General features: G+C 40.8%; 1 protein-coding gene across 1 annotated transcript in view; it reads left to right on the top strand.

The window, feature by feature from the left end:
• Positions 1-13,236, top strand: part of cpne8 (copine VIII) — a 91,239-nt gene that overhangs the window by 22,614 nt on the left and 55,389 nt on the right. The window contains exon 3 of the mRNA XM_063001864.1: positions 12,018-12,064. Coding sequence (XP_062857934.1) covers positions 12,018-12,064 — 47 coding nt within the window. The remainder of the gene's footprint in view (positions 1-12,017; positions 12,065-13,236) is intronic.

The raw sequence follows: 13,236 nt of genomic DNA, 5'->3' as shown, positions 1-13,236 counted from the left end.
AACCCTAAACCTGCAATGTTAAAAAGGTAAAATTTATCACAGGAGGAATAGCACGGTGTTTCGGTGGGTAGCACTGTAGCCCCACAGCAAGAAGGTCCTGGATTCATTTCCCAGGTGGAGCGGTCTGGGTCCTTTCTGTGTGGAGTTTGCATGTTCTCCTCGTGTCTGTGTGGGTCTTCTCTGTGAGCTCTGTTTTTCACCCACAGTCCAAAGACATGCAAGTGAGGTGAATTGGAGATAGAAAATTGTCCGTGACTGTGTTTCACATTAACTGAGATTAACTAATTAATCTTGTGTATCCAGTAACTACCTGTCCTGTCATGAATGTAACCAAAGTGTGTAAAACATGACGTTAAAATTCTAATAAAATAAAAAATAAACATAATCACAAGAGGCTTAACCAAGGCAGAACAGCACAAAAAAAAACCAGGAAAATAAAGTATTCAAAGCAATAAAACTTGAGAAATACACAAAAATAAACCAAACCAAAGCTGCAGCCCAGAGAAGACCGAAAATAGAAAAGACAGGAGACTGCACCACTGGAACAGAACCACTGCTTTTCAAGCAGTTGGCAAGAGACACAAAAACACAGGTACAGACTCAAGAGAAAACAAGAAGTGCTTGTTTACAATCCACTGGCGAGTTAAGGTTAAAAATCTGACTGATATAATTTATTCAAAGGTGCCTGGGTGGTGCACCGGTTCCTTACGCTATCCCACCACTGCTGAGGTCTGGGGTCAAATCTTTGAGGTTTAATACACAGACATTGGCAATGTCTAACCCTATGTTCAGACCGGCAGCAATTTTTGCCTCTTGTCGGCTAAATCGCTGATTGCTCATCGCCCTGTGTTCACACTGGAAGTGTCATCATCCCCTGTTGGCATTTAGTTGCCATGTCATGACAGTGCAGTGAAGTTTGACACTGTGACAAGGTTTCACCTTCATTTCTAATAGTAACTATCTAGGAGCCAAAAACGAGTCGCACAGTGGTGGCGATAGTGTGCATACTGCTAAACGCCACATTGCTTTGCGTCTAATTTGCATAGAGTTAAACTTTGCTGTGATTAAATTCACCTTTTTAACATTGCAGTTTTAAGGTTACCCATTACCACCCCATGCCATGTGACACTTTTGCAATAAAAAACATTTAAACCCCCATTGCACATTAGCAACATTTACAAACTTTCAGCTGTTTGAAAAAAAATAAACAAGAACAATTTAAATAGCTCAACACAAATAATATAACATGTGGTTTCTCTAAATCCAGCCTGTATAAAAACCTGTATAAAACTGTATAATCATTAATCACAGTTATGGCAATTAATTGTCAGGTAAAATTTGACTCTATGCAAATTTTGCATTGCCAACTAAGCCAACTTTGCGTCACTATTGTTCGCTCTGCCTCCTGTCGCTGTAAATAATGACATTGTCGTGTTGCATCGCATACCTGCCGGTCTGAACGTAGGGTAGAACTGGGGTGGGGGGCCGAAAGTCCTTTGATGTGTTGGCAACCTGTCCAGGGTATTATTGCCTTGTGCCCAGTGTTTCCAGGTCTGCTGCAACCCTGATCAAAATAAATCAAATGATGAAAAGGAAAAAATAAATAATTAATTTATATTTAATTACACATTAGTCACTGTTTAAAACTGTTTAAACATAAAAATTATAAACAGTGTAATAATGTACGTAAATAAATTAAAATTGCATTTTTTAAATGTAATGTTAAAATAATAAGTCAAATAATGTCACCTGCTATATACTGTACAACAAATAATTTATGATTTTATTATTACCACCAAATGTCTAAAAATGTGAAAGTGATGGTGTGTAACAAGTAATGCATTACTTATAAGGGAATTATGAGGGAATGAAATGTTTTTTTAAGTATAACATGAGCCACAACTGGTAAAGTGAACAGCAACAATGGATTGTGGGGACCTGCTTTTGTTCCTTGTTTCTATTATCTGTCTTTAAGGTGTTTCACATGTTCTCCCTGTTCATGTAGAGGTTTCCTCTGTGTATTTAGATTTCCTCCCACCTTCAAAAGTTATGCAAAAGGTGAATTGGCTACTTTTAATTGCACCTGGGGGAATTGCTCTGTGGTGACATTGATGTGCAAGTGAGGTAAATTGTAGATACAAAATTGCTTGTGAAGGTGTTCGACATTGAACTTGATCTGATGAATCTTGTGTTACTTGTAACTACCGTTTCTGTCATAGATGTAACCGAAGTGTGTAAAACATAATGTTAAAATCCTAATTATAAAACGGATAGTTCCGGTCCTAAAATCTGATTGGCTGAGCCGCGTTCGAAGCCGTTGTAAAATCCCCGATAAACGCACACCTAGGACCACCTCACATCATTCCATGTTAATACGCCACTGAATAGAAAAAATTAATGTTATTTTCGCCCTCATGTTGCCTAGCAACACTGTTAATCGAACTATTTTGCGTCGCGGAACAATGCTTTATTGTAAGTTTATACACAATAAATACATTTATGAATTAAACATTGTTGTATTTATTATATTTTATGTTGACCGCCGTTTTATAAAGGCAATAAGCCACTCGAGACCGTGCATTACTGTTATGATTTTAGCACGGGGAAAGAAGTTTTAGTTCAAAAACGTCATACCCGTGCTAAAATCACAGTAATGCACGGTCTCTCTTGGCTTATTGCTTTATTAAACAAACAATTTTGTAGATGCCAGTGTTGATTCTGACTCCTGGCGACTATACAGATAGTGTTTCTCCAAAACACCCGGTTTTCTGTTTGGGTCTTTAGGCTTCTCAGTGAATTGTTTATTGCTCCTTTAATTGTATCCAATCATCTCGTGGCTGGCCGTCCTCTTCCTTTTTTACCTTCTTTTCCAATGAATTGATTCTTTTTTATAATGTGTCCAAAATAAGGGAGCTTAAGTTGGATTTGGATTTAATTTAATCAAGAATCTGTTTGCATTGTTTGCCATTCAAGGTACTTAACAAAAGTCTTCACCAGCATCAAAGTTTAAAGGCATCAATATTCTTCCTGTCCTCGTTTTTATTACACCCATAAAGAAACACAGTGCAATATTTACCAAATTAATTACATAAATACTGGGATATTTTAATAACCATGGACATCCACAACATAAACATTTTCAGCATTACATTCCCCTGATAAATCTGATCTCAGCGGAGTGTCCTTATTATTCACTTTATAATTTGACCCCTTCAGCTGTTTGCAAACTGTTTCCTTCTTTATCATCATTTGGAGCAAGCAGGAGAATAAAGAGAGAGAAAATGAGCGTGGGCAAGAACTTAACTGCTTTATGCTTTCAGCACTTTTTTACACAAGAGAGAGAGAAAAGCGGAGTAATAAAGATGAAAGTGTACAGCATTTCCTTTCCACCCCCCAAATCCCTGGAGTACACACACACATTTACACATTACAGAGCTTTTTTTCCCTGCATGTGGGCATTTTTACCCACCATCTCCAGCAGTAATGTGGATGTGGAAGCCTTAGTGTCTTGGCATGCTCTCATGCACGATGCACTTGTGCTGACTCCATCTCTTAGCCATGCTGACGTGAATGAGCCATCCGCGCACAATTACAGCGCCTGACAATTCAACCAAAAGACCCAAGATTCAGGGGTTCCAACATGCTAAATATAGAGCCATTCTTGTGCTAAGCAGCTGGAGCTGTGGGGTTTTTATATGTATGTGTAAGTGGAAGCGTGTGTACATCAGCATAAGTGTAATATTATATGGCTACTCTGTTTTGAAATTAGGTCAAAAGCTTACATACTTTTAGGAAACATGTAAAGTAAGAGGAAATAAGTTTTAATATAAGTTAAGTTTTAAAATAAGTTAATTCTGTTTTCTTTTGATATAGTTCCAGTTCATATATCCACCTGTACAAACAATTTTACAGTTAGATAAAAACAGTTTATGCAAATATGCAAATAAAAATGCAGAGTTTCTTACATTTACTTTGACTTTTATTTGATTGCAGTAATTTTGATTTTACCAGTCATATAATAAAACCAGGTAAAAAAAAAAACACTGATCAGGCATAACATTATGATCCTAATATCCTTTTGCTGCCAAAACAGCCCTGACCTGTCAAGGCATGGACTCCACTAGACCCCTGAAGGTGTGCTGTGGTATCTGGCACCAAGATGTTAGCAGCAGATCCTTTAACTCTTGTAAGTTGTGAGGTGTGGCCTCCATGGATTGGACTTGTTTGTCCAACACATCCCACAGATGCTCGATTGGATTGAGATCTGGGGAATTTGAAGGCCAAGTCAACACCTCAAACTCGTTGTTGTGCTCCTCAAACCATTCCTGAAGCATGTTTGCTTTGTGGCAGGGCGCATTATCCTGCTGAAAGAGGCCACAGCCATCAGGGAATACTGTTTCCATGAAAGGGTGTACATGGTCTGCAACAATGCTTAGGTAGGTGGTATGTGTCAAAGTAACATCCACATGGATGGCAGGATCCAAGGTTTCCCAACAGAACATTGCCCAAAGCATCACACTGCCTCTGCCGGCTTGCCTTCTTCCCATAGTGCATCCTGGTGCCATGTGTTGCCGCTTACGGCAGTGAACAGGGTACAGCATGGGCACCCTGACTGGTCTGCAGCTATGCAGCCCCATACGCAACAAACTGTGATGCACTGTGTATTCTGACACCTTTCTATCAGAACCAGCATTAACGTCTTCAGCAATTTGAGCTACAGTAGCTCGTCTGTTGGATCGGAACACACGGGCCAGCCTCCGCTCCCCACGTGCATCAATGAGCCTTGGCCGCCCATGACCCTGTCGCCAGTTTACCACTTTTCCTTCCTTGGACCACTTTTAATAGATACTGACCACTGCAGACCGGGAACACCCCACAAGAGCTGCAGTTTTGGGGATGCTCTGACCCAGTCGTCTAGCCATCACAATTTGGCCCTTGTCAAACTTGCTCAAATCCTTACGCTCGCCCATTTTTCTGCTTCTAACACATCAACTTTGAGGATAAAATCACTTGCTGCCTAATATATCCCACCCACTAACAGGTGCCGTGATGAAGAGATAATCAGTGTTATTCACTTCACCTGTCATAATGTTATGCCTAGTCAGTGTATACACACTATGTATGGCTCAGACTATTTGGACTCCTGACCATTAGATAACTGGACATTCCAGCCCATGTGTGAGATCTTTTATAACAGCCACTGTTTTGAAAAGGCTTCTCACAAGACATTTAATTATGTCTGTAGAAATGTGTGCATAAAAGGTTATCTTATCTTATGGCTTGGCCCTGACGATGGTCAAGAAAGCCTCAATTGATGTTCCAGTTCATTCCAAAGCTGTTTTTAGATGGGGCTGAGGTCAGGGCTCTGGAGTTTCTTTATATATCACAATTACTCCCTCTCAGACATCTATTTTTTGGAAAACCTGCTTTTCTCTGAAACCTTTCTCTGAAACCTATATATACAGTATATATACTGGGCTAGAATAGAGCTATTTTCTTTTTTCATGCACAATCTTCCTCTAGTCTTTTATCTGACACTTTCTGGACACTTCATATTTTTGGTTAATGCAGTATTCTCCCTGCAGCTTTGACAGCAGTGACAGCATTGAAAATCCCTTAAAGCAGCTACTGAAGATGACTGAATAAATTATTATTATTATATATACATGAGCAAAATCTGTCTCTTGCACACTGGAAGAGGACAAACAATGAGTGCAGAAGAACCATGAAAGTGTTTTTCATGTCTGACTAAAACAATGTATGCTTTTTATTTTACCTTTCATGTCTAATCCACTGCATATGGTGGGTTATGTGTGTGTGTGTGTGTGTGTGTGAGTGTGTGTGTTCTTTTATGTGTTTATTCTTTTTAAAGAGGGTCTGCATGGTTACACAGCTGAAGATAAACTCTTCACCACACACACACACACACACACACACACACACACACACACACACACACACTGAATCTCATTTAGCCAGGTGAATTGCTTCAGAGCATGTAAACTCCTGTGATTTCTGGGGACCCATTTTGCCAGCAGTTTATGGATTATCCCACACTAATAGTATAATTATGCCCCCTTTTAATTAGGCATATTTTTAGAAGCTTCATGGTAAAAGGACAGTTGAGCAGATGGACAGAGCCAGAGTAAAACTCCATATTATTCATCGTCAGCACCCTGCAGAGAAAACAGCTTAGGCCAGCAAAGCTTTTATCCAGCAAGGCTGTACCCGTCATTAGTATAGTCATGTGGATAGGATGATCAAGCACCAGACCAAACCTGACCAGCGTAAACCAGCTTGAACCACTATAAGAACTGCATGTCCTGGACATTGCCGTGTGATATCTTCAAAACAATCAGTGCAGTGAACCACACTCACACACCTGGAGGAGAATTTGAATTAGGCACACAGATAAGAATATTTTTAAGGGCAAAAGTAACTAAAGGAAACCCACATGGATATTTGGAAAGCATGCCAAATTTCACACACAGTAACCAGAGGCAAGGATTAAACCCAGGTCCCTGAAGTACTGTAGCACCAAGTGCCAAGCTGCTGCACTACTTCATCCTCAAATAATTTGCATTTTAGCCAAAACAATGTAATAGCTATGAAATATCTGTAGAATAATGGGCACAAATCTTGCATGTGTATTTGTCAAATACTCTTTTTCTTGTGATCGAATGATAGAAACAAATACTATGTCCAAGTAAGCAGTAATTTAAACTTTGTTCAAACAAGATCTGCTAGGCTTAAATATACATACAACGAATTATATGATTTATTTACTCATGTAAAATGTTCTAGTCACTTACAAGACAGGTCGATTGGAACCCCATTAGGGATCGCCACAGTCCATCATTTGACTGCATATTTGATTTGGCACAGTTTTTATGGATTCCCTTTCATATGCAATTCTTCTATTTATCTGGTCTTGGTATTAGCACTTCTGTTTGTCTCTGCCAAATGGCTAGGTGCATAGTGTTAAGGAAAAAAATATGAAAAGGCAGGTCGTGGTACATTTTGCAAAAAGGATGGAAATTGCTGTAGTAAACACATTTTAAGAAGAAGGAGAAACACACCAATGACATACACTGATCAGCCATAGCATTAAAACCACCTCCTTGTTTCTACACACATTGTAAATTTTATCAGCTCCACTTATCATATAGAGGCACTTCAAGTTCTACAATTACTGACTGTAGTCCATCTGTTTCTCTGCATGCTTTGTTAGCCCCCTTTCATGCTGGTCAATGGTCAGGACTGTGTTGTGCTGGTATGAGTGGATCAGACACAGCAGCGCTGATGGAGTTTTTAAACACATCACTGTCACTGCTGGACTGAGAATAGTCCACCAACCAAAAATATATCCAGCCAACAGTGCCCTGTGGGCAGCGTCCTGTGACCACTGATGAAGGTCTAGAAGATGACCAACTCAAACAGCAGCAATATATGAGCGATCATCTCTGACTACAAGGTAGGAGTGTCTAATCGAGTGGACAGTGAGTGGACACGGTATTTAAAAACTCCAGCAGCGCTGCTGTGTCTGATCCACTCATACCAGCACAACACACACTAACACACCACCACCATGTCATTGTCACTGCAGTGCTGAGAATCATCCACCACCTAAATAATACCTGCTCTGTAGTGGTCCTGTGGGGGCACTGACCATTGAAGAACAGGGTGAAAGCAGGTTAAAAGGGTATATAGAGAAACAGATGGACTACAGTAAGTAATCCAGTGCTTCTATATGATAAGTGGAGCTGATAAAATGGACAATGTGTGTAGAAACAAGGAAGTACTTTTAATGTTATGGCTGATCGGTGTATAAGGTGTATAAAGAGTGGGGAAAGGTGGACTATATCCAATGCAGGAAACCTGACCTAAAAGAGATTGAAGATTGTAAGATAGTGGCATGGGAGAGTAGTTGAACAGTATTGGGGGTGAAGAGGAGGAAGAGAGTGAGGGCAGAACTCCTCTGATGGTGGAGGTTAAAGAGAGAAGACTGTAGTGTGAAACAGAGAAGAGAATAGGTGCTGGGTGGTGGTGAGGGGATGCTAGACTATTAGGCAATGACTGCAGAGGTGGTGAGGAAATCAGCTTGGAAGGTAATTGGTGTGACATCTGGACAGTGGAACAAAAAAGGAGACTTGGTGGTGGAATGAGGAAGTGCAGGAAATCCAGACAGAATAAGAGAGTAGGCAGGAGTACAAGAAGATGCAGCATAGGGCAAAATAGAAGTGGCAAAGGTTAAAGGAATGGCATATGGCAAGCTGTATGAGAATTTGGACAGGTTGACAGACGAGGTTAGGCAGGAGTCTCTGTGGAAATATGATGCACAAGAATGGCATTGTGATTCATAGCGAGAGTAGGGAGCAGGCTGAGGAGAGCCTCTAGAGATGGAGGTATGCATTGGAGAGAGGGAGATATTCAAGTAGGTGTGAAACGAAATACACGTGCATGAATAAAGAAGAGGTCGGCGAAAAGGTTGAGTTCAGGTGATGAATGTTTATGAGTTTAAATACTTGAGGTTGAGTTTACAGAGTAATAGAGATTGTGGTAGAGAGGTGAAGAGGTGAGTGGATGGACTAGAGTGGCAGGAGTGAAGTCTGATTAGGGTTATCTGCAAGAGTGAAAGAGAAAGTTTACAAGACAGTAGTCAGGCCTGCTATACTGAAAGTCTTGGAGCCAGTGGCACTGCCAAGAAGATGGGAGGGGAAGCTGGGGGTGTCAGAGATGAAGATGCTGTGAGTCTCAATATGAGTGATGAGGGTGGACGGTAGGATGTTTTGAAGACAACGTTAGACAGGAGAGATTGAGATGGTTTGAGCATGTGCAGAGAAGGAATGAAAGTAATTTCAAAAGAGTGGTGTTCAAGACAGGGCAAGATGGAGACAAATGATTCGCTGTGGATACCCCCAATGGGAACAGCTGTAAGAAGAAGAAGACCCAATGATAACTCTAAGAAAGCTTTAAAATTGCTGTAGATAGATCAGAAAACTGTTGGATGGACAGCTCTCTCTGCAGTACTCCATAAAGCACCCTTATGGCAGAGTGGCAAGACAGAAGCCACTGTTGAATAAACAGCATATGACAGACCATTTGGATTTTGCTAAGCTTCATATGAAGAACTCCTTATAACAAAAAATTATGCAACTTTAACTTCTTGGGCAGAACAGCAAGCACTATGTGAAAACAGTTACTGTACATCACCAGGCTTTAAGAGTTCAAAAGTTTAAGAGATGCTTTACTGTCATTTCAGCTATATACAAGTGTATATTGAAATGAAACAATGTTCCTCCAGGACCAGGGTGCAACATAGAACAATAAGTGCAAGACAATACAATACACAGTGCAGATAAACAACAGTACAATGAATACAAATACCTACAATAAATACAATGTACATTTCTAATCTAAAAGTAATTTAGTAATGTTGGGCAGTACATGGTACTGAGTAAATGATAAGTGAGGTAATAAAACATATTCTGGTATACAGTTAGCAGAGTACAGTACACCCTTGAGTTACGAACGGTTTACCATACGAACATTTTAGGTTACGAACGATCTGTTTCAACTTAACGTACGAAAAAATTTCGGATTACGAACCGAAATTCGCGAAACATGTGACGTCACGAAGAAGTTAACTCCAAATGTCTCTCTCTATATACAGTATATATACAGTGAGCGAACATTCGGACAGCGGATGGTGTTTTTTCGTGTTGTCATTATATTTTGTAAAATTCAATATTAAAATGGCCCCAAAGAAGGTTCAGAGAAAGCGTAGTGGTGAGAAAATGAACAAATATATACATGTGTATCAGACAGAGGGGACAGTGAGAGAGAGAAGAAGGTAGTCGCTGAGTAAAGTCTTTCTTTCGTGCAATTACACCTACAAAATACAACACTATTGAAATAAAGAAGGAAATAATAGACAAATATGAGAGTTATTGTTGTTTCTGGTAGATACATTTGGTGTATGATACAGCACACGTATTGTACTGAGATGTGTGTTTTTTATGTACAGTACTACTGTGTATTGTTGTTTATTATTATGTATTACAGTATTATCTGTTCTATAATTTAAGATTAAGGGAAAATACAGTTGTATATTTAACAAAAAAGACCATTTAAGACATTAGAAAGGCTAGGTAAGGAGGTGGTTTGAGAGGTCTGGCATGGATTAATTCTGTTTACATTATTTCTTATGGGAAAAGTAGGTTTAACTAATGAACATTTTGACTTAAGAACAGCCCTTCGGAACCAATTAAATTCATAAGTCAAAGGTCTACTGTAGTGTTTTTAATAGCAGCAGAGATATAAAAGAGCGAGGCTTATACTATATTACAGTAAAACATGGTGGTGGCAACATCATGCTGTGGGGGTTCTTCTCAGTGACAAGGACAGAGAGTGGTAAGAATTGTTTGAAGGATGAATGCAGTCCAAAAAAGGAGCATTTTTCAGGAATACCTCTATACGAGCACACACAAACTCAGACTAAAGCAACAGTTTCAGTTGAAAGCAACCTTTCAACATGGCAATGACCCCAAGAATACAGCAAAAAGAACAATGGGGTGGCTTCTAGGCATAACTAAATGTCCTTGCACATCTATAGCCCTGACCTAAACCCCATCAAACTTCTGTAGACAGACTTGAAGATGATGGTTCATAGATGCCTGCCATACAGTCTGACAGAACCCCCCCTCAAACAAAGCCAACCATGTCTGTGTGCTGGAGACCAAGGCTGGTAGCACTGGAAATGGGGATTTAAACCAGGACCCCAGTGGTAGTGGGCTATCATAATTTACCATTGTGCCACTCAGCATATTTAAATAAAAACACACAATAAATGTTTAATTTTGCAATGTGTTCCAATAATTCAGACAGTTCATTCATGCAATTCTAATTGGTTGCAGGGTAAATGTAACAAATGTAAAATGCATGTTGTATTATACACTGATCAGCCATAACATTAAAACCGCCTCCTTGTTTCTACACTCACTGTCCATTTTATCAGCTCCACTTACCATATAGAAGCACTTTGTAGTTCTACAATTACTGATTGTAGTCCATCTGTTTCTCTACATACTTTTTTAACCTGCTTTCACCCTGTTCTTCAATGGTCAGGACCCCCACAGGACCACCACAGAGCAGGTATTATTTGGGTGGTGGATCATTCTCAGCACTGCACTGACAATGACATGGTGGTGGTGTGTTAGTGTGTGTTGTGCTGGTATGAGTGGATCAGACACAGCAGCGCTCACTGTCCACTCTATTAGACACTCCTACTTAGAGATGTCAGAGATGATCGCTTATCTATTGCTGCTGTTTGAGTTGGTCATCTTCTAGACCTTCATCAGTGGTCACAGGACACTGCCTACGGGGCGCTGTTGGCTGGATGTTTTTGGTTGGTGGACTATTCTCAGTCCAGCAGTGACAGTGAGGTGTTTAAAAACTCCATCAGTGCTGCTGTGTCTGATCCACTCATACCAGCACAACACACACTAACACACCACCACCATGTCAGTGTCACTGCAGTGCTGAGAATGATCCACCACCCAAATAATACCTACTCTGTGGTGGTCCTGGGAGAGTCCTGACCATTGAAGAACAGCATGAAAGGGGGCTAACAAAGCATGCAGAGAAACAGATGGACTACTGTCAGTAATTGTAGCTTCTATATGGTAAGTGAAGCTGATAAAATGGACAGTAAGTGTAGAAACAAGGAGGTGGTTTTAATGTTATGGCTGATCGGTGTATATCACTGTTTGCTAAAGCTATTTTTGTGCTTTTCTACTTTTACATTGTTTATAAAGTAAGCATTGAAAGATTATTGTGTTCTGAACTAGGCTCAGCACTGCTGACTTGATTACAGACGGTGATTCTTGATTTGCATAGTTGCGTTTAGTGTCCCCAGTGTGCACACTGAACGCTAAAAGCCTAATCTTTCTGCACTCAGTATCACACCCCCGGTATAATTCTGTCTTTTCTTATTATTTCATTTTGTCTCTCTGTAGTTTGTGTGTTGTACACTCAAACGGTGGCCAACAGGGAGTGGAGAGAGGTGAGTGTGCATCATTATTCATCTAAAAGTGATTAAAGTCAGAAGTGCAGAGTAGTGTAATGAGAATAACATTTAGGAAACAATACCTAAAAGTAGTTGAGTGGCAGCAGTCTTGGTTTGAGCTTCATGGGGGCTACAGGCCTGGTCGGGCACTCTGCTGACACAAGGAAAGAAGAGAGATTATACACCGATCAGACATAACATTATGACCACCTTCCTAATATTTTGTTGATCCCCCTTTTGCTGTCAAAACAGCCCTGGCCCATCGAGGCATGGACTCCACTAGACCTCTGAAGTTGTGCTGTGGTATCTGGCACCAAGATGTTAGCATCAGATCCTTTAACTCCTGTAAGTTGTGAGGTGGGGCCTCCATGGATCGGACTTGTCTGTCCAGCACATCCCACAAATGCTCGATTGGATTGAGGTCTGGGAAATTTGGAGGTCAAGTCAACACCTCAAATTCATTGTTGTGCTCCTCAAACCATTCCTGAAGCATTTTTGCTTTGTGGCAGGGCGCTGAAATTATCCTGCTGAAAGAGGCCACAGCCATCAAGGAATACTGTTTCCATGAAAGGGTGTACATGGTCTGCAACAATGCTTAGGTAGGTGGTACGTGTCAAAGTAACATCCATATGGATGGCAGGACCCAAGATTTCCCAGCAGAACATTGCCCAAAGCATCACACTGCCTCCGCCGGCTTGCCTTCTTGCCATAGTGCATCCTGGTTTACTGTGTTCCCCAGGTAAGCGACGCACATGCAGCCCCATACTCAACTGCGATGCACTTTATATTGGCCAGTGGCCAGTGATAGCTCAGTGGTTAAGGTACTGGACTAGTAAACAGAAGGTTGCCGGTTCAAGCCCCGCCACCACCAAGTTGCCACTGTTGGGTCCCTGAGCAAGGCCCTTAACCCTCAATTGCTCATCGTGTTCCGCTCACTGTGTAAGTCGCTTTGGATAAAAGCGTCCGCTAAATGCTGAAAATGTAAATGTAAATGTTTATATTCTGACACCTTTCTATCAGAACCAGCATTAACTTCTTCTGCAATTTGAGCTACGGTAGCTCGTCTGTTGGATCGGACCACACAGGCCAGCCTTCGCTCCCCATGTGCATCAGTGAGCCTTGGCCGCCCATGCGGGTTTACCACTGTTCTCTCCTTGGACCACTTTTGA

Source organism: Trichomycterus rosablanca, chromosome 1 (genome assembly GCF_030014385.1).
Source record: "Trichomycterus rosablanca isolate fTriRos1 chromosome 1, fTriRos1.hap1, whole genome shotgun sequence".
Taxonomy (NCBI): domain Eukaryota; kingdom Metazoa; phylum Chordata; class Actinopteri; order Siluriformes; family Trichomycteridae; genus Trichomycterus; species Trichomycterus rosablanca.
This window is presented reverse-complemented; position numbering and strand designations above follow the sequence as displayed.